At 38.8% G+C, this 22,050-nt stretch overlaps 2 protein-coding genes, 1 long non-coding RNA gene and 1 pseudogene across 3 annotated transcripts; 1 reads left to right on the top strand and 3 right to left on the bottom strand.

Annotated features, from left to right (window-relative positions):
* Positions 1-4,255: 4,255 nt before the first annotated feature.
* On the bottom strand, positions 4,256-5,235 carry LOC129349408 (uncharacterized). Its single transcript, XR_008602399.1, has 2 exons — positions 4,591-5,235; positions 4,256-4,476 (listed from the first exon to the last, which is right to left on the bottom strand). It is a non-coding gene; the product is annotated as an uncharacterized LOC129349408 (long non-coding RNA).
* Positions 5,236-7,687: 2,452 nt separating this feature from the next.
* Positions 7,688-9,632, bottom strand: LOC111577401 (CMRF35-like molecule 3). The gene is made up of 4 exons (XM_023283656.3): positions 9,587-9,632; positions 9,131-9,496; positions 8,873-8,936; positions 7,688-8,723 (listed from the first exon to the last, which is right to left on the bottom strand). The coding sequence occupies exons 1-4, from the start codon at positions 9,621-9,623 to the stop codon at positions 8,585-8,587; spliced, it is 606 nt and encodes a 201-aa protein (XP_023139424.1). The 5' UTR covers positions 9,624-9,632; the 3' UTR covers positions 7,688-8,584.
* A 4,474-nt stretch (positions 9,633-14,106) lies between these two features.
* LOC111577390 (acidic mammalian chitinase-like) lies at positions 14,107-16,786 on the top strand (annotated as a pseudogene).
* A 639-nt stretch (positions 16,787-17,425) lies between these two features.
* Positions 17,426-21,759, bottom strand: mfsd4ab (major facilitator superfamily domain containing 4Ab). Its single transcript, XM_023283639.3, has 10 exons — positions 20,398-21,759; positions 20,098-20,296; positions 19,596-19,838; positions 19,323-19,485; positions 19,087-19,202; positions 18,771-18,944; positions 18,517-18,664; positions 18,354-18,424; positions 18,098-18,218; positions 17,426-17,985 (listed from the first exon to the last, which is right to left on the bottom strand). Exons 1-10 carry the CDS (start codon positions 20,625-20,627, stop codon positions 17,888-17,890), a joined length of 1,563 nt encoding a protein of 520 aa, XP_023139407.1. The 5' UTR covers positions 20,628-21,759; the 3' UTR covers positions 17,426-17,887.
* Positions 21,760-22,050: the final 291 nt, after the last annotated feature.

Genomic DNA, 22,050 nt, shown 5'->3' on the forward strand with positions numbered 1-22,050 from the left:
GTTCCCTCTTGTGCTTTTACTTTGAAGGCCAACTTTCTCTGGGTATGTTGGATAACTTGACTTAGATTTATGCGAAAGGTTCCTGCAGCAGAGGCGGTCATGTCACCTCCCTTCACCTGCATCCTCTCCTGAATTTGAGGTCGGCAAGTCTGCAGGTAGAGTATGGAGGACTAAAAGTGCCAAAATTAAATAAATAAATACATCATTAAATAATTAATTAAATATGTCATTAATTAATTAAAATTGGAATTAAATATTTCATTAATTAATTAAAATTGGAATTAAATATGTCATTAATTAATTAAAATTGGAATTAAATACTTAAATGTGTTATTAAATAAATATATCATTAAATAATTAAATATGTCATTAATTAGTTAAAATTGGAATTAAATATGTCATTAATTAATTAAAATTGGAATTAAATACATAAATGTGTTATTAAATATGTCATTAATTTATTAAAATAACAATTATTTTAAGTAAAAAACATATTTCATTATTTCACGATTTAATTAATTATTTCATGGTCCTTGTGTTGCAGTGGATCATGAATTAATTTTATCTGTCAACCTCGCCCGTCAAAGTCCGTGGGCGGGACTAACGTGAATCTAGTCTAATCCACTGCTTTTGTCTGCCTTGAAACCGGAAGTAGAAGTCTTTCTAAACATGGTGGCTGTGTAGAGGGAGAGTCGCTGTGAACTTTCTAGAGAGTTGGTGAGAGATCTTTTAGACCTTGCAGAGTATGTGGAAGCAGGACCTGCTGACCGCGAGCATGTAGCGTGTAAAGCAGAGGAATTTATTGAAGTTGTTGAAGTTATTTCCGCACTTTCCGACCAAGATGTTGACCGTAGAGTGACTGCAAATTTAGAGGAAGTACTCCGCCGGTTTTCTGGTACCAGGGTGCAACAGGAGCACACACAGGGACCAGGGCGTTTGGCATACCGAGGGAAGTTCTGGAACATCACGTTCTTTGTGGATTACCAGCCTGTCAAATTGCAGCGATGCTCGGAGTGTCGAGCGCTTTTCCTTTAGGACCTACTCGGCGCGGCACGGCTCCGCTCGTCTTTGTTTAGCCGCGATTCCACAAGCATCTACTCGGCACGGTACGGCTCGTCTCATCTTTGTTAGCGAGCGTTTCCATACGGACTAATTTTCAGCACCTTCTCGGCTGAGGTTCCCAGCGAGCTGAGATGAGCCGATAATGTGGCGTTTACATAGTGCAGGCCACTGATTGGACAGGGAGTGACGACACAGAGCAACTTCAGCACGAAAACAAAATCCTGCATTAAAAAAATGACTGTAAACAGCGACGGTGTGCATTGCTCTTCACGAAACTCTCTGTTCTTCATAATTTTAATGTGACAGCCAGACCTGTACCGTGGGTGAATGAAGAGGTCGAGACTTTGTCTTTGGTGGTGGACCAAAGAATACAGAGAGAGCTGGACGGAGAAAGTTTATCAGGAGGTCTCTGAGCGGATGGCCGCTCACATATACAGTAGACTGTATATAAAGAGGACAGAAGCAGTGTAGGGAGAAGCTGAAAAAGCTCAAAAGTGACTATCGGTCCACCCAGGACCACAACGGCCGGCGTGGGTCAACCAGGAGGTGTTGGAAGAGGTTTCATGGAAGCTATTTACTGGCACCGCACCGGCGAGCAACAGGAGGGAGACTCAGCCGCTGCATTGTTGGAGACGTTCGAGAACGGTGAGTGTTTTGTGACTTCAAGAAACTTATACATCATTTATTCCATTGGTGGCAAGCTTCTTTTAAGCAAACAAGTATTTTTAGAAAGTAACGTCGTTGTCTCCTGGAGCAGACAATAAGATAACTAGTTAGCCATCGGCGCTAACTCCGTGCTCTGCTTGTATTTCGTGCTGCTGTTTCTAACGTTTAGCTCTCAGAAGCTAATACTTCAGTCAGCATGCCGTGTTTTTCTTGTACTTAGAGTGAGTGTTTATTTCTGTTCAAGAATCCCTTTCCACATGCGAAGCCTACTCCACCTCCGTCGCGGAGCCCCCGGCTGCCCTGTCTCCTCTCCACCACCAGCAGCAGCTCCTCTCCAGCACCAGCTTCGACACCGACCCTGTCAACAGCACCGTCTTATCACCGGTAAGACACGGTAAACAGAGAGCATGGTTGATTTTCGCATTATTATTATTACTACAGGTGTAAATGCCTGCAAGCATGATCAGAACAGTGAGACCAACGACCAAGAATTCAGGCAGGTGTAAATGCAAACTGTGCAGCAGCCAGCTCAGGAACGCCTGATGAAAGCTACATGTAGCTGCAGTGACACATAAACAGAACACATGCAGCTGCATTTATTTTCCATTGACTTAACAAGTAAGTCACTCTAATTAATTTACGTTCTGGTGCAGTGTAGTATTGCAACCATTCTTCTTATAGTCACTAGGTAGCTGTGAAACTGAATGAAAATATACATAAAAATGAGAAAACACAGCTCTTCTTAGCAACTCCAAAATGTGCACAGGATGAAATGAAGTTCACACCACGTCGTTTTTGTTTGTGGTGGAGGAGTTACTGCTTGTGCTTTGGTTAAAGCGAAGAGTGCCAGAAGTTTATTAAAGTATCAAAGACATGATCATGATTGAAAATGGATGGACGGGTGGCTAAACACATCACATCATAGCTGTGGAGTCCTTCCAGCTCCTGGGGACTACAATCTCTCAGGACCTCCTGAAAAAGGCTCAGCAGAGGATGTATTTCCTACAACAGCTGAGGAGACATGGCCTGCCACATGAGCTGTTGATCCAGTTCTACACTGCAGTCATCCGATCTGTCCTGTGCACCTCTGGATCAACCACACAGCAGGACAGAAACAGACTACAGCCCATAGTACGGACTGCAGAAAACATCATCAGAGACCCCACTCACCCTGGACATTTGGACTACAGAGCCCTGTACACAAAAATCACCACTACTGTGTTTATAGCAATTACCATTTTGCTAATGTGTTCATACATTCCAATCTAGCTGTACATTTCTGTTTATATTGTGTTCTATTTTACTACTATTTCTTTTTCCTCCCTGTTCCTCTTTCTATAGTTTATTTTTTATTATTCTCTTCCATATTCCTAGGATGACACCAACAGCCGAAACCAAATTCCGTGTATATTGTGTACTTACTTGGCCATTAAAGCTGACTCTGATCACTTTTCTGTCTTTGGTCTAGGCAAGAGGAAAGGGGGCCACAGAAAACTGGACCTTCCTAGCGTACTTGTGGAGATGCAGGCTGAGGAGGAGTGGAGTCATGCCCAGCATGATGAGAACATCTGGTTGCTCCTCAGCGAGGCAAGAGAGAATGAAGCGGCCTTGCAGCGGGAGGAGATGGCCCAGAATACTGCCTTCAACCAGTCATTCCTGGGTGTGCTGGGGTAGCTGGGTAGGCAGTGGGCAGCCGGCGAGTGTGAGCGAGTCCACCTCCCATAGACTTGAGATTTACAAGTGCTGGTCATATAATTAGAATATCATGAAAAAGCTTGTCTTTTGGACAACTGTCAGGTCAGCAGTCTTCCCCATGATTGTGTAGCCTACAGAACTAGGCTGAGAGACCATATAAAGGCCTTTGCAGGTGTTTTGAGTTAATTAGCTGATTAGAGGTGTCTTCAATATTGAACCTTTCTACAATATTCTAATTTTCAGAGATACCAAATTTGAGATTTTTGTTAGTATTCAGGTATAATCATCAAAGTTAAGAGAAATAAACATTTGAAATATATCAGTCTGTGTAATGAATGAGTATAATATACAAGTTTCACTTTTTGAATGGAATTACTGAAATAATGAACAACTTTTTTCATGATATTCTAATTATATGACCAGCACCTGTAGTTGTATATAGTTTTACTTTTAGTCCTCCACTGTAGGAGAGGCCCACCACAGTTTGTACTTTGCACATTGTAAATAGTTTTGATTTTGCTGCTGACTAATAAACTATTTTGTGACTTATGTGATTGCATCATAACTTCTCATTTTGTCTGTTAAGACACTGGTAGAAAAAGAGTCAACAGTCTGAACCAAACAATTCTATATTCCCTAATAATGTATTTGTGTTTAATGGGATTTAACATGTTTTAACACAAACTCCTTTATGGTTCATAATTCTGGTGACTGAATTACACCAAAGCAATACTGATTTATCAAACTGGAATTTTCTTAAAACAGCTGTTTTAATGTTTTGGCGTTTAATTTTTTATTTAATCTTGCTAACCTTCACAAACAAACAATAGTATAGACACATCTACAAAAGTTTATTGTCAGAATTGCATTAAAGAAAACAATAGCGGTCCGGGGACCGAAAAACAGAAGTATAACAAGAAGAATAACTTTGCATGACACGTAGTGCATCAGTGCATCCTGTACATCTCTGTCCTCCTCCTCTACACCTTGTGCCACTGCAGGCTCATGTGCTGCTGCTTCAGGTAAATCCCATGAAGTCTCATCAGAGAGCATCTGAAACACATACACAGCATACATATTTTAATACCTAATAGCGACAAACTGCAGCCATTACAGGGTCGTTCACAGGACTGATACACGATAGCTAGCGAACTAGCATTAGCTTACCCTCATATGTCGTCTCGTTCATATCCTCTTGTCTTCGGCTTGATACTGCTTTATCGCCTCCCAAACTCTCCTGTGTGTCTCCTCAGTGTTTCGACTCGTCGCTCTCAGCTTTCTCCGACTCTTCTATTACTCTGAATCTGACAGAAAGCCACAGACCGAGCAGCAGGTGTACTATCGCCTCCATGTACATTGTTGCATTGCGTTTGTGTCGCACAGAAATGACGGTAAGGGACTTTCGGACCGCCGTGCTATGACGACTCCACCCACGATGAGGTGGTTCTCAATGTAATGGAAAAACAACTAAACCGAGACGAGCCGTGGCGCGCCGAGTAGATGCTAAAGGAAATGCTAAAGGAAAATTTGTCTTGCACCGCATGTATCAACATTTGGGAAAGAGGACCGAGTCTTTAGCGGTTGCTAATAAAGTTTTGTTTTATTGAGTATCCAAACCAACGTAGAGGTGAATAGCGCCACCCAGTGTATCGGAATGTGTTCACAAGCTCTGCGTCAATCCATTATCTGGAATCGATTTGCCTTGACTTGATGTGCAGGGTAACCAATCAGGTGTTAGGATCCGCCCACCGACTTTGACGGGCGAGGTTGACAGATAAAATTAATTCATGATCCACTGCAACACAAGGACCATGAAATAATTAATTAAATCGTGAAATAATGAAATATGTTTTTTACTTAAAATAATTGTTATTTTAATAAATTAATGACATATTTAATAACACATTTATGTATTTAATTCCAATTTTAATTAATTAATGACATATTTAATTCCAATTTTAACTAATTAATGACATATTTAATTATTTAATGATATATTTATTTAATAACACATTTAAGTATTTAATTCCAATTTTAATTAATTAATGACATATTTAATTCCAATTTTAATTAATTAATGAAATATTTAATTCCAATTTTAATTAATTAATGACATATTTAATTAATTATTTAATGATGTATTTATTTATTTAATTTTGGCACTTTTAGTCCTCCATAGTAGAGGACCACTCTGTATGTAAATAAGAGGATCGATTGATTTAGACTTGATAGAGATAGATGTGTTTAATTAAAGGACAGTTTCACATTTCCTGTCCTAACTGAGCCACCACTGCCACACTGGCTATAGTTAGTTTTCGTTTGTGGTATTTTCTTGGATGATAGTGACCTTGCTGATCATTGAAGAGTATTTAAATTATTTTACTGGTCTCAGGAAATCAAAAGAAGGGTAATATTTTGACAGTAGAAAATTAGCCTCTGTGTTTTTATGAGAATATACACAAAAATGTACAAACTTTTGAAATACAAATCACTTACTTTTCAATACTCGAACCTGAGATTACTGACAAATTATGTACTACATCATTTAATACAATAACATAATAGGTAGCCAGCAGTAAAAATGTGTCATCTGTCTAAAAAGATAACTAGCTGACTTTATGTTAAGCTAATAATATTATTTTACTGACAGCTGGAAATAATTGAACTGATTTTTAATATAATATCTACATAAGGGTACAGAGTAGTATTTCCAGCAACCATCACTGCTGTGGTCTAATGCTACATTGTTTTAGCTAATGGTGTTGAAAGGCTAATTGAGGATTAGAGAAGCCTTGTGCAGTTATGTTAGCACATGAATAAAAGTGCGAGTTTTCATGGAAAACATGAAATTGTCTAGGTGACCCCAAACTTTTGAACGGTAGTGTAAGTTACCATTGTTATGCTACGTGAGGTTATTGTAGCACTAGCTAGCTAGCCAGAATTCTAATCAGTGCAGGTCAGCAACTCTGCTGATTTGACATTACTTTGGAGTCACAAATTCAAATATCAAGGATAACAAAGTCATAGTAGAGTTCTAAATTTTGTTCTAGGCCCATATATTCAAAATTAATTGAAACTAACCAAACCGTTCAAAAATATATGTGTGTTATCTAACATTTGTGTCACAGTTAAAGTCCACACAACATTAAAATCTAAAAGTAAAATTAATACTTGCACTAACATTCCTCACAAGGGGTTTTTGGGGATGGTGCCCCTTTTTAAGATTTTATATATAGCTTTATAATAACAAAGCTGTAGTCCATTATGAACTATTAACCCTCCAATATTCTTCACTTAACCATACTTCTTGTGTACATATTATTCATCCATCCATCCATCCATCCATTATCGATACATCACTTAATCCTCATTAGGGTCACGGGGGGGTGGGGTCTATCCCAGCTGACTTAGGGTGAAGGCAGGGGACACCCTGGACAGGTCACCAGTCTATCACAGGGCTACACAGAAAGACAAACAAGCACACTCACATTCACACCTACGGATAGTTTAGAAATATCAGTTAACCTCCGCATGTTTTTGGACTGGGGGAGGAAGCCGGAGTTGGACATACACTGCCATTCAAAAGTTTGGGGTCACTTATAGAAATGTCCTTATTTTTCAAAGAAAAGCATTTTTTTTTCAATGAAGATAGCATTAAATCAGAAATCCAGTCTAGACATTGTTCATGTGGTAAATGACTATTCTAGATGGAAATTCTTAATAAAATATCTCCATAGGGGTACAGAGGAACATTTCCAGCAACCATCACTCCTGTGTTCTAATGCTACATTGTGTTAGCTAATGGTGTTGAAAGACTAGTTGATGATTAGAAAACTCTTGTGCAATTATGCTAGCACATGAATAAAAATGTGAGTTTTCATGGAAAACATGAAATTGCGTGGGTGATCCCAAAATTTTGTATTATGATGATATTTAATATATACACATATTTCCAAAGAAAATAGACATTTCTCTTAATGGCAATGTCTATGGCAGGTTTACCCTATATTGAAATTGTTGTTTGTCTCAGAGGTCACAACTGTACAGGTGCAAATAATATCAATATAGCAAGGGAGTAACATATGTTTTTCCTTCTATGATGAGTGAAAATGTCTTCTGCCTCAAAGGGGCTCTGTGTACTCTCAAGAGGAGGGACTGAATATCATAAACAACATACACTATAGTGCAATCATATACAATGTAAACCAAATACTTAAATACCTCTGCAATACTCATAAAGCAAATTTTGTATGCATCTCGAAAATAAGATTAAATGCATGTTTATTGCATTAGATTGTACAGGAATATAATAATAAACAGATGATAAATGCTGTGCCGTGGCGTTTTCACATTTCTGAAAGCATTGTGCAACTTCTTGCAGCTATAACCACCACAGTAATAAAACCTGCTTGGCCAGGATCACTAATCATCATCGCTGTTCTCAGAGAATCTCATATTTACCATTTTCAGAGGAATTTGAGGGCAATTTACCTTTGATTATGACTGGAGGTCACCAGTTTACATAATTTACTTTGAATAGAAACACTCCATCTCTGCTGCAGGTATCCAGTGAGACTATGCAGTGTCACTCAGGGCAAGAACCACAGGCCTAAGCAAGTGCAAAATTGTATTAATGCGAAGAAAGTGTAACTCTATGATTCTTCCTCAGTGTAACAGGAAAAGAGAGACACACATAACCGCCATCCAACATTAATATTGTCCATTTTTTGTCTTTTAAAAGCAGTTCTTCATAGTTGGCTTTTCAATTATACATGAAGGGTTTTTTATTCTGCATTGTTTTCAGACTGGAGTCCAACATTGATAGATTTTGTGAAAAACCCTACCAAAAAACGAATACCAACCGCTGTTCTTATAAAATCTGCAAATAAATTAAAAGAAAGCCAACAGCATCAGTTCTGCAGGGGTGCTAATTTTAAGCTGATTGGATATTCAAAAGTTGTGCCTAAAGTTATCTTAGGCTCTGGCACTAATGAGGCTTTAATCATTTAAACACTTAGGGAAAAAAAAAACTAAATGCTGCTTTGCACTTGATTAATTTTCAGGTCAGATCACACACAGAAGGAATGTCCAGTGGAAGAGTTGTTTGGTCGGTGTTTATATTTATCCCTGTTTTAAAATTGTGGCGATGCCCAACTTTAATTCATGTTATAGTTTTGATGAGAAAATGTTGTTGTAACTGTATTTTCTTTGCAGCATTTATCCTCCACACAATGAAGTGTGTTGATGCCAAACAGCACAACATTATAATAAAGAGGATCCAACGTAGAGCCGCCCACCAGCTACATAAAACAAACAAACAAATGAAATTATTTTTGGTGTATGTGACAAGTAATTGCATGCTTAGTCAATTTAATATATTAAATATTATTCATGTTTGATCAATATGACAAACTTATAGGACAGTATAATATCATAAGTCTCTGCTCACCTTGTTTGTTCTTGTTCCAGTATCAGTAATGAGTTGATTTGTGTGGTGGTTGGTGGGGTCGCCACTGTGGAAAAGGGCACTTTGCATTAAAAAAAGTCAATAAATGACATCTCAAATAACGCTACTTACTTTCTTCAAATACTAGTATAAAAAGCAGTTACACTGAGGGACAGAATACCTAATAAGAGTTTATTGGACAATTTTTTAAAAATATTATTTTCAATATTTACATATATTTATATTTAATGTTAATTATACCTGCGTTGGAGATGAGGAGCTTGACACGTCTGAAGATATTCCTTCCAGATCTGGCAATGACGCACCAGTACCTATCCTCATCTGGTTTTCTGAGTGAAGTCATGGTTACAGTGAAGACTCCTGCTTCCTGATCATCCACGATGGAGCTTCGGTCATTAAATCGATTCTTTGGTGTTTTCACCACTATCGCACACAGCTCGTATACCGACCCTTTGCACCAGTACTTTGTGTTTTCTTTAAACTGAAGGTCGTACTGGCAAGAGATTGTCACAGATCCATTGTATGTTCCTGTTACCATGTCTGGAGCCGATAGCTGCGCTGAGACCACTGTGTGCTTCGTTAGCCACAAGAAACAGAGAACCGGAGCTGTAAAATCCAAAAACATTGATACTGGTTACTTAGATGACTTTTTCTTTCCAAGCCAGTCTGCTATAGGATATAGTCTAGTGTTTTTACCTTTAAAGATCCCAGCACAGATCCCCGACGTCCTCATGATGGGAATGAGAAGGACAATGTAAAGCAGAAGCAAAATGTGCAACATTTATAGGTTTCCTCTTTCTTCACTCTACTGGTTGCGCAATGGATGGATTGTGGGAAATTTAGTGGTCTGCAGTGTTTATTTGCGTAGGCCTGTGTTTGTGTGGACGGTATTGTATTGAGATGCTATATTAATGCAGGGTTACCACCTGTCACGGGTTTGTCTTGAGACAAGGCTCTGTCTCGCGCTGCCCAAACAAATCTCATGCCAAATAAGAGGAAGCCTCAAGAAACTCAGTAAACAAGATTGTTCTACACGCAGGTCTGAGCATCAGCCTGATTTCAACATTTCAGCACCAACACTGTTCCATAAACATTAAAGAAAGTGCAAAATAGGCTACTGGATGGAGATGTAAACACACAGACTTCATTATATGTGTATCTAGTTTTGTCTCATTCATTTTGCTCTAATTTCACAAATTTTACAAACTGCAGATTGTGTAACAGTACAACTTCTAATGCGACTAAGTGAGAGTTGCTCTGTCCAGTTACACACAAGACACAACAGAGTAAGAAAAAAAATCTAATTAACAATTATCCTTACGGGTCATGACCTGGTGGCAAAGTACCCTCTGTACTTTTCTGAACAGATTTCACTATGTTTCGTTTACTCTGGAAAGTAGAAAATAATCAGGTCATGTGATTTAACATCCTTTTTTTATTATTTCGGTTTTGCTGCTGTACTGACAGTGACAATATCCACTTCTCATTCAGCCTCTATATTCAATAATATAATGCAACATGATGTAACAGTGACAACACATTATAATGCACCCTGTACAGTATGAAACATGCTGCTTCCCACATTTAGAAGTTTAGATGTGAGAATCACAAAAGAGACTTTGTCAGTAACACAGCATGCATTCCAGACTGTAAGCAGGTGCAAAGTTGCATATTTTTGGTTCTTCAGTCTCTGCGGTTGTTCCCAGAGACCAGTCAAGGATCCCCTGAAAAGCTCCTCAGTAGCTTTGACCATTTGTTTTGGATTCTTGTCCTGCTGAACGATGAAATGTTGTCGAATGATTTTTCTGATGCTTTTGCCTAAATCCGAGCACACAAAACGCTCCTGTATAACTCTGCATTCATTCTGTTGCTTCTGTCGGCAGGGAAATCTTAAATAAATGCCAGTGTGCCAGTTATGTCGACTGCCATACATACCCGAGCTTTAAGAGAATTACCACAATGTTTGACAGATGACAGGTGGGGTAGTACGCTGCTGTTCCTTTTTTCTCCACATTTTCCTCATCATTTTGATAGAGGGAGATTTTTGTGTTTTTGCGAACTACAACCAGGCCTGTGGCATTCTAACTCCTACCAGGGGTTTGCATCTTAGGTCAACAAGTCTTCTATTGATTGTCGGCTGGCACACAAGTTAGCCTACATCCTCGAGGCTGTAATTTTAATTATTTTGTCCTTCTGTGAGAACTCGAGGAAACGTTAAAACCAGTTTATTTACTTCAGCATTAGGGGGCACTAGAGATCAGTGTATCAGACTGTATAATGTACAGCCTGTAAGTCTAATTCAGTTGTTTTCTCCCCAGGTTTTGGCAGCGCAGCCTAATCACACTATAAAATGTTTGAAAACCACTATGCAGATATAATTTACTGTGGGACAAACAGTATTATCTCTTGCCCCATTGCTTCACATCTATTGCATTTGTCTGACTATTTCCTCAGGCTTTCATTCCCCTAATTTGATTCTTTGCCATTTTGTGCCACTGTACATTCTAATGGCTTAATAATGATGTAACTAGTGCCAGTATTATCATAACAGATTATGCTTTCAGAGTTTCCCTTCCTGGGGTTCAATATTTCATGTTCTGGTGTTTGACTTTGCTGTATTCTAAGGTGCAGTTATTGGCTTTAATGGACTTTATATGGGTTTTATTATGTCACAGTTAAAGTTGTGGTTTAGTTTTTGACATCGCCTTGACCTACAGTGTGTATTTCATCTGCGACAAGTAACATATTGCTTGGTCATACTATCTATATGAAGAACCAAAGAAAGTATGAAATTATTTCAGTTAAACGTGAACTGAAAGAATGATGGTTATCCATCATGCAGTACAGCCAGGGAGGCATCAGATTGGTTTCAAATTTATTTTGAGGATCCCAAACATACAGCTCAGAGTCATAGAACTCGATCTTCAGCATCAAGTAGAATCTGAAGCCCTGCAGCAGATGGTGTGGCCCCCACAGAGCCATGATGTCAACCTCACGGAGTTAGTCTGGGATTATGTGATGAGACAGAAGCCACTGAGACAGATTTAATTCACAGAAGAACTGTGGCAAGTTCTCCAAGATGCTGCAGACTGAAATAACTGTGCATGAGAATTTGTACAGTTTTAATGCAATGCATACTAAATGTTTAGTATTGAAGCATTTTCCATTCACTGCTCTGTGCATGAAGTTAATAGGCAAATAAGAATCATACATTCTTTTTGAAAGCAGCTTCACTTTACCTTCAGTGCCTAAAACATTCTGACAGTAGTATTCACATATTAGTGTCAGGGACAAGGTGTGTTCATCAATACCACTGTCAAACGGATCATTTTCAACTGTTGTCTGTTGGCCAGATTTTAAATTAAAGCCACCTGGAGCCTCTAGACATGCAACTATATACATTTATGTTTGAATATAGCAAATGCAGTCAGGAAAATCATACGGATAACAAATACCACAAAGTCAGAAAGCACTGATGCAGCATTAGAACACATTATAATACATTTCTCATGAGGTATCTGCCTTTTTTGAAACCCACTTTCACTAACTTATAGGAGTTAAGGTGGAAACTTAAATGATCCCATCATGGCCTGCCTTAGAGAGTTGACGTCAGTTCCCACCAAAAAGCAGAACTGTGGGTTGCATTTGTGAGTGTGTAAGCTGTATGGTTGCAACACCCACAACCACAAATCTTATAGGTTTTTTGCTGCCAGAATAACTTCTCATGGTTATTATGAAACTCATTTAAGGTTTGTAAATATTTAAGCTGCTATTTGATGAGAGCACGGTGTTGGCAATCTTTTTAAACATATGTATAATGTAAGTATATATATATTAGATTAGAAAATGAGTCTTTGATTTGTACCTCAAGGAAATAATTCTCATGTGGGTTTCTAAATGAACTGTCCTGAAACATTTAAGTGACCTTGGTGACTATTTAAATTGGATTGTTTGTCATGCGTAGCTAAGAGAATCCGTGGGTGAATGAAACATCCTTGACATTTGTTTGACTTCTTTTTTTTTTTTTTTTTTTAATTATTGAGACACACTAAGAAAAGCAGAACGGTATGTTTTGGAAAACCAAATGCTATGACTTCTGCTTCCAGGCTCTGGCTGGGCCAAGGTGCTTTCCGCTGACAACAGCATATCTTTTTTTAAATATTACATAAATTGTGAAAGATAAAGAAGGCTGCATTATAATGGAAGCTAAATGATTAGATAAGTTCTTCATTTAGCCCGTGAATGCTTTGGATTTGAATGCAAATCATTCTTCATGACATATCACGATCCTCCTTTCAGCATGATTAGAGTTGTCAAACATATTTATCATCACATATCTGCAGTCTAAATTGGTTTTCAAAGGCAATTTTGCCTGTTGTTTGTGTGAGTTGACTTCTAATGTTCGATGTCACCGCTCAACAGTGACAGTAAATTTACTGCAGGGCGCAAAAGGAATATTTCAAATAATAGATTCCCGCAGTTTAGTCAAATCATAAATATCTGTCTTCCTCTTGCTTTGCTCTGTCTCTATACATAGGCATGCCACTTCATATATACAGTTGTATTGAGTATGAACTCTTAAATAACCATTTTAATCAGTTGTGGTATATAAGGTATAGTGGGTAAAATGCACTATGTCTACATTCAAGAAAACACATTTTTTAATGGTCCTTTTAGGTTTTTATAGTGATTTTTTTTTAGAACAAGTCTCAGGCCTGTTCGCTGCAGACCTTGGAATTGCATTTGCTTTGGATAAATGAGTCCTTCACACAAGGAGAAAGTGTGCCTGTGGAGAATGTGCTCGAGAGCCTGATAAGTAATCACATATTCTCCCTAAGTTTAATCTTCTCTGAAACAACCCTTTTGCAAATAAACACATGTAGGCATTTTTGGTAGGTTTGAATAAACTGGATTATATATAAAAGTGAGTCCAACTGTTAGATAAGTTCCTTGTACAATTTAAGGTACTTTCTGGCAGGTAAGTCAGTGCTGCTGAGTCTTTTCTCTCCTTTATAAAATTGTCACTCCTAGTAGCTGCTATTTCCAACATTCTGATATATGCATTACATCTTATCCATGCAGTTCTCAGTATTTACCCACTTAAATTTCTTTTAGCTCCAGGATAACCTTGTGCCTTTTAACTTGACTGCTCTTGCCCTGCTGCTGCATTCGTAGCTTGGAAAGTAATTCATAAATATTAGATGTAATGTATTTGTTTATTGTTTTTTTTTCTATGGTCGGATATTGAACTGCATCATGTATTTGGTCTGGTAAACAATGTGTTTCTTAAGTGCAAAGGCTCATTTTTCATACTATCATGCTACTGCACAAACTGGGCACAGTACAGACCACCTCCAACAATTTTATGCCCAGTGACATCAACATGTGCCTCTCCATCCGTCGTATGTATGCCTTTGTATGTCCACCCAACCCCCTAAATTAATATATTTGTGTCTGTTTCTTAGAGAAATACTCCCTATAAAGAGCAATGCTAAGCACAATTAGGGCGTTGGGAGTGTTTTAGTAATCACTACAGTGTAAAATGTTGGATTCCTGGGCAGAAATGGTAACCTGAACTCATCCCCCTGTTAATGGATGGAGCTTTGGCTCTGCAGGGGAAGATCATCTACAGATATCTGCAGACTTGGCACTCCTAAAATTGGGGATCATCTGCTTTAATCCATGTCTGTTCCCACATTAGCTTCTCACAAATGGTGTCTAACCCTGCCAACCACCAGACCTTCATCAGCTCAGTCATTTCCCTCCTGAGGAAGCATGAGTTTGATGGGCTTGACGGTGACTGGGAACACTCAGCCAACAGAGGAAGCCCTCCTGGGGATAAGCAGTAATTCTCTGTTTTCCTGGAGCTTCGCTTGCAAAGTCTGGTTATCTGTTCCACTTTGACTTTTTCTCAGTAAAGTTTAAATAATTCCATACCTGATAGCAAATATGACACAAAGCCACAATAAATACCGGTGGGATGTCCATCTGACAAGCTGGCCATATTACAAATCTGAAGTTCAGTATTAAATATTTTATGTCTGCTGACATTCAACGGGAGATGAGAGCTGCCTTTGAGAATGAGGCCAAGAAGAGCAACAAGACTCGTCCTCTGATGTCTGCTGCTGTGTCGGCTGGAAAGGACACCATTGATTCTGCTTATCAGATTCCCAAGCTTGGTCAGTGAGCATTTGAAGCAACATTTGTGATGTGTGTCCAAACTTATAAACAGCTAAACGACTCTGAACTTCACTCCTACATCCTAAAATCTTTCATGTAAGCTTTTAAGGTTGCCATAGTGACCTGTTCTTGTTTACCCCACCCGAGTAGTGATGTCATGACACTGATCAGGATATGATCAATGTCATGACGCATGACTTCCATGTCTCACGGGACCCAATAGCTGGTGAGTGCAATCCCCTGTTCAGGGATCCTGAAACCAACGTGGCTTCATCTGTTTTTAGTGCAAAATCAGTGAAAATCTGGCAGTAAGGGTGAAAGAAAAAATATACTATACTATAATAATAGTCTAATATTCATAAACTGTAAAAAAAATAACTAAAATAAAAGCAGATATCTGATATTTCTTGCAGATTTAAATATCATAAAACTCATTTTACAGTCAAAGAATTAATTCAACAAAAAATTAATTACCATTTGTAAAAATAAAAAGGCTGGACATTAAAAAATAATGACCACTTTCCAATACTTAACAAACACAATTTCTTCTTGCACATAGCAGGAAAGATCTGTCAAATAATGTTTTTTTTTTTTTTTTGGCTGATTCAAATGCAGTAGAAATTAAGTAATTTCGTGGTCAATTTGTAGAAATACAGATTTTTTTTTTGATGTGGGCATTTAGAGTTTCAACCTGTGTTTTTTGTCTTTTTTTTCCTGGTTAAGATGTAAATTAATATGTTTTTCTGTCATTTCACTAGTTATCTGTAACTTAAAACAGGGGAAAAAAACAAAAATAGTTTGTATTCATTTGCAATCAGTGGTTATGCGTAAAGTTCATGGAAAGAGTTTCTCTGCAAGCTTCAGTTACAACTATATTGAAACATCCACGGAAGCTACAGTATATTTCCTTTTTTCCAGGACTATGCAATGAACTACTGGAAGAACCAAGGAGCCCCAGTTGAGAGGCTGATTTTTGATTTCCCCACATATTGTAACATGTTTACTTGCAGGAACCCTGCTGACCTGAGTACAGGAGCTACTACTGCTGGTGCTGGGGAAAGTAAACACTGGAGTCTGGGGAGCTCTCTTACCTAGAGGTGTGCTTTCTGTTACCACAATAGAGGAAAATAAGTCTGAATGTTGACAGTGGATTAGTGTTAATGTTAATACTCCCCTGTATGCACAATAACAGAGCAGCGGGGTTTATCATAGTAATACAGACTCCAGATTAAGTAATTAATGCAACTGGAGGCTGTCATTAATGCACTGCTTTGTGAAATATACAGATCTGTGGCTTTTTGAAAGATGGAGCAACTCTGGTTTGGAGCCAGGCCCAGGATGTGCCATATGCCTACAAGGGAAACCAGTGGGTAGGATGTGACAACATCAAGAGCTTTCAGATCAAGGTAGTAGACATACACACAATACTTGTTTTACCATTTGACAGGACAGTCTGTTTGGCTGTGTTGAATTTCCTCTGAGCTAAAAATGTTTTCAATCTCCATAACCTGAAAAAGATGTATTCTGTATATATTAAGTGGTAAAAGTTTTCCCTCTGTGCGACAGCAGATAATGTGACAGGAACTAATGCATTAAACACTCTGTCAAAGTCTTGTGAAGAAGCCAAGTTTGGAACTGAAATTCAAATGCTCTTCTACATCGCTCCCTGCTGGTGATCTTTAGGCTGACTGGCTGATGAAGAGGAATGTGGTGTAGACTGTTGATATGTATGGCTACTTGGGCACTTTCTGTCCAAATAACAACTGATTAATGTTCTCAAAAAAGGCCTTAAACTGGAACAAGCATGCAAGACTCTTAAAAACATTTATCATTAAGGATCACTGTGAAATACATGTTTAAAATAAAATACAACATGGATTTGTACTGTTATTGAGTCCTCCTGCCACATCCCAATTTCTAATCACCAGAGTGAGCACAATTACTGGAGGTGCCACTGGTGGCAGCTCCCCCAGTGGAGATTCAGGTTCTGTGCTAGAAAGGCTAACAGTTGGTACCACAACTGAACAAATAAGAACCAAATCTACAGCTGCAACAGTGGAAAAACCTACTTCAGGCAATGCACTGCTGGCAAAAGCTGTCAAAAACTGCCGTTTTCTGACAGCTTCTGTTTTTGCCTCAACTGGCCTTCAAGCTCAAGTTATAGATTAACTGCTTAACTGTTCAATTCGCCAGATGACCCCATTTTGCATTTGTTTTTAGTCCTCACAGACTAACCTCTCTAGTACAAAATCCTAACGTCCGCTTGTTGGATGGTTGCTGAACAATGTAAAACCCGAAGCTCTTGAATAGTTAATTTTGAAAGCAAAGAGAAAAGAATTTGAATTGTTGAAGGTGTCTTGTGTGTATCCACATTTCTTTCTTTGCAAGCCATTATAAAATGTGATTTCAGAATGAAATTCCTCTACACTATATCCTCTGTAACTCCTGTATTACACATATTAAATGTACAAATGCCAAAAGATGAGAAGAAAACATGAAAGAAATGATAATTAAAATGTGTTAGCATTCTATCGGTATAATCATAATTCTTGTATTAAATATCAAACGATGATACCAAACAGAACTTGAATCCACAATTTGATGAATACTGTCTGTGATTTACAAAACAGAAAAACAATCTAAGAGGCTGAACTATCATCTCGAACGTTAGCACGCTATCTGCTTCACAAATACTATGTCAATAATAGTACATTGGCACAATGCTCATTTGAGAGGTTTTGGTAGTCTTTGATGACTGCTGTAAAACTTCATCTCCTAAAGGATTCGGTAAAGAACACATCATCGCTGCTGCTCCTCTCAGCTGATCTCTTTGTCCTCTTTCTGTTCTGGCATGGCCGACCCGTTCTGCTGCTCTGCTGCCGGTTCTTCCACCATGGCTGACTTTTTCGATGTTCCTGTTTGGAGGCAGGGGTAATTGAAGAGAGGGTTAGTGAGAGATAAAACCCTCAGCACACCTACAGTGACTGATGCCTAAGCAGTGTGTGAGGATTCTGGCTGCTGCTGTACCTGTGAGGTAATTTCTGTGCATTCGATGGAACAGCAGGAGGCCAATGAAGACGATAAAGCCAATGCAGGCAACTATCATTCCACACAGCAGGAAGCTGTAGCTGCCTTTAGACTGAATAATCTGAGGATGAGACACACACATTAAACTACTGAATATGAATCTAAATCTCCATCGGTCCTTTTTTTTTTTTTGCCTATTTCTCCACTTCTGCACACACTCTTTTTCTATCATAATGAAGATACTCATCAAACTTACTGAGCCAACCAGAACCTGCATTACCATCTCTCCCATCCCTGCACTTGTCACCAGGACTGAGGTTGCGCATCCTGCAATAAGAAATGCATGGTTTATTTCCTCTCCTCTCGCATTTATTCCACTACTGTGTCATTATAATTGTGCAATAAACCCTTCATCATACCCTGGTAATCAAGAATGTCTTCAGTATAGGCGAGCATGCAGGGGAATATGCTGCTGAGGAACAACCCACATAAACAGGTTCCGACAAACAGAAAGATGCTGCTGGTGTAGAAAATAAGCAGCATCAGCACAGTGACAATAGCTCCTGCCTGTAAAAACAAAGAAAAGAGTTTGCTCAGTTTAGAGTTGATGCTCATTATGTGTCTTTAACGTGATGATGGCACTCTAAATGTTTTTTTTTTTTTTTGGCCTCACCAGGTTGAACATGAGCAGTCTCACAGGCTGGAAACGGTACGAGAGAGGGATGGATAACAGACGTCCAGCAGTGATCGCCGCCCAAAAGATACTAGCCAGGTAACCCGCTGTCTTGTGAGGCAATGAGATTGGTGATGCCACAGCGTAGGTGTACACAAAGCCGGCATAGGCCCCCTAGAAGAAAAATCTAAATTCTTTCACATTCATGGCTTTCTGTGCTTTATGTAAAGCAGATTTTGCATGCACTAATAAAATTTGATGTTGAAAACAGTCAGCGAAATGAGCATAATGTGCTTTATCTGCACCCCTCACTCACCACAATACCATCGGTCATAAAGAGCACCAGCCCCCCGAGGATATGAATCATAAAGAAGGATACTGGCAGCCCGCGCAGGTTATCATTCTGACAGCAGCTAAAGATACTCCCATGACCTGCAACAGAGCGAAAAGTCACCAATGACAGATTGGACTCCTGTTTTGTTTTCATCCAATTTCCCTGAAAATGTGTTTATACATTATTCATTTTAAAATATAAGTCTTCTATATCTTTACCTCCAGCTTCCTGTTCCCTCTGCTCCACATCTGGACCCTCGGCCCCCTGCTGGTGCTCCATCGCTAGTTCATCCTTGTCCAAAAGCCGTGGAGTGCCGCTGGGACAGCATGGGATCAGCTGCTCGCGGTACATCAGAAACAGGACTGCGATGGGCACAGGCAGCTGAAAGGGTACAAATATTCAGCTTTTTTACTTCTGACGTGTTAACTGAAAAAAAAGGGATTCTATAAAAAGAATGAACTTTTGCCCTTATCTAATGTTCAGGGTCTTACATTAATAAGTGCCATGATCCAGAAGGCGTAGTGCACACTGGACTCCTCTTCCCCTCCCTCATGGGATGAGTGGCTCTGAGTTATATTGTGCTCTGCAATCGGACTGTTTCTCAGCATGTTCCTGAAATGATGTATGATCTCAGTCCCGTTCCCTGTGTGATTCCCACAGCCTGTCTCTGAGAGGAAAGGATCTGCAATCAGGGGGCTCACCAGGGCGCCGAACCCAATGAAGAAATGAAGAGCCTGCAAAAACGTAGAAAGGTCAGGGACATAACTTACTGCAGTGTTTCAAGAACTACAGTATATTATTACAACCTAACTTGACAATGTACTCCTACTGATCTGCATCTTTTGCAAAAAATATAACTCAAATTGTCTTTCCATATTTGTGGAAATACAAAACCTATATGCCTGAATCTGCTAATAACATTTATTGAACGTAAATGTGTATCAGGACAATATTTTTACAGATACGTTAAAGGTAATATGGAGGTTTTTTTACCTGTAAGAAAACAGCAGAGTCCTTCTGATAGATGGTCACCAGCTGGATGTTAGCAATGGTGTCAATAATGCCCATCGCCAGACCAGACACAGCCATGGCAATAGCCAGCACGAGGACATTGTTACATGCAGGGATGATGGCAAATATCACAGAGATGATAAGAGCAGAAACAAACAAGGCAGCCAAAGCGCTGAACAACCTTTAAGAAAGAAAAGAGACGAATGCAGTTATAGTGAAGGACAGACACTAGACTACAGCACAACAGCAACAACATTCTGGTTGTGAGTTTGTGACACTTACGTTCTCTTGAAAACGCCACCAACAGAGCTGCCAATCAACAAGCAGAACTGCTGGGCGAAGAACACCCAGGTGATCTGACTAAGGGTTGAGTTTGTTTGACACTGCAAGTCTAAAATTGTAGGTCCAAGAAAAGCAATGCAGAGTCCGAAGCTGAAGAAAACGCTCCAGTAAGTCAGCGTGTGATGGGCATTCCTTTTGAACAAAGTCACAATCCGCTCATCCACAAACATCTTGGGCACAATATAAATAGTTGTACCTCAGTGAAACAGACTGCCAAGTTTTTTTTCACTACAAAGTATTATGATCACACAATGTGAAAGCAGCACCGGGAGGTTCTGTGGATGCTTGTTGATCTCTTTTAAAGCTTTTCGCTCTCTCCTCTTTGTATTGCTTAACTGCAAAGGATGTCCTCTTGGGTTAATGGGTGAAGTGGAGATTCTTCCAACAATAATATCCCCATTTGAATGGTGTCAATGATTAGCAATGAAAAAGTCTCTGTGTTGAAATGCTACAAGCAAGCGAAGTGCACGTACATGTCATGACACACTGAATCATTTCAATGGAAAATGTATCACTCAGGAAGCAATGACGCCTGGACAGGTTTGTGTGTTCTTTCATACCTGTAAAGTTCTCAAGCACTCATTATGAAAGGAGCTTGAACGCTAAAAATAGCATATCTGACTTAAAATGTTTATAAATGACATGCAAAAACTGACTTTATTTTCTATTTACAATGTAAGAAATACAGTTGTAGGCTGTTACCGCAACTGGAACATCATTAAGTACTTTTAATTGTTATGAAGCTCATCCTGTCATCTGTAAGACATCACTCCCTATTTTATCTTATTCAGTCAAATATAATTCGGTGTGTATCTCTTTTAAATCTTGAACAAATGGGCTTACTTTTTGTCAGCGAGGAATTCCACATCATTCTTTGAATAGAACTGTATACAGTAAATCAACATATCCAGTGTGCAGTGTGATATACGTGTGTACTTATTTCTTGTTAGTGTGTCGTCCCAAATTTGTCCAGATTGAAAAATCTCAACAAATATGACATCAATTGCTGTGTATGTTTGTACAGACATTCATTGTCCCCAGAGGATTCGGTCAACTTTTTTTTTTTTTTTTGCTTTAATTATCCCCTTTAGTTTGGACAAGAATTGGATGGATTGTCATTACTTTGGTACAGACATCCTCAGAGGATGGATCCTACTGACTTTTGTTATTTGCCCACTTTTCATCTAACACGACCAGTTTTCACTTATCTTGTGAAACATCTCAACGTTTACTAAAGGTTTAGAAAGAGTACAGACATTCATAGCTCCCAGAGGATGAAGTGCAATAAATTTGGTGATGCTTGACTTTTAATCTAGTGCCAACTTTGCATTAAATCTTTTGACCTTTATTTTTATCTTTTGCTTTAAATTAAAACATTAGCAATTAGTTCATTATCGACTTTATGATGATAACACACTAAAGTAAGATGACGAATAACATGGTAACCATATTGTACCTGCTATATATGGGCATGTTAGCATGTGAATGCAAGTAATTAGGTTAAAACACCACAATGTCTAAAGCCTCACAGAACTGCTAACGTGGTTGTTTAATTTTTCTTATTCAGGAGTTTTTATTCATTAGATTTAGTCA

The sequence above is a fragment of the Amphiprion ocellaris genome, chromosome 8 (assembly GCF_022539595.1).
Source record: "Amphiprion ocellaris isolate individual 3 ecotype Okinawa chromosome 8, ASM2253959v1, whole genome shotgun sequence".
Lineage (NCBI taxonomy): Eukaryota > Metazoa > Chordata > Actinopteri > Pomacentridae > Amphiprion > Amphiprion ocellaris.

Excerpts from the sequence above, each read along its gene's own strand:
- LOC111577401 (XM_023283656.3), bottom strand. The coding sequence starts at position 9,623 with ATGAGGACGTCGGGGATCTGTGCTGGGATCTTTAAAG. Across the intron at positions 8,937-9,130 it reads GCTCCTCATCTCCAACGCAG|TGGCGACCCCACCAACCACC; the intron begins GTATAATTAACA and ends CCTTTTCCACAG. Across the intron at positions 8,724-8,872 it reads CTGGAACAAGAACAAACAAG|CTGGTGGGCGGCTCTACGTT; the intron begins GTGAGCAGAGAC and ends TGTTTTATGTAG.
- mfsd4ab (XM_023283639.3), bottom strand. The coding sequence starts at position 20,627 with ATGTTTGTGGATGAGCGGATTGTGACTTTGTTCAAAAGGAATGCCCAT. Across the intron at positions 19,486-19,595 it reads GGATCATGGCACTTATTAAT|CTGCCTGTGCCCATCGCAGT; the intron begins GTAAGACCCTGA and ends GTACCCTTTCAG. Across the intron at positions 18,665-18,770 it reads GACTGCTCATGTTCAACCTG|GCAGGAGCTATTGTCACTGT; the intron begins GTGAGGCCAAAA and ends TTGTTTTTACAG.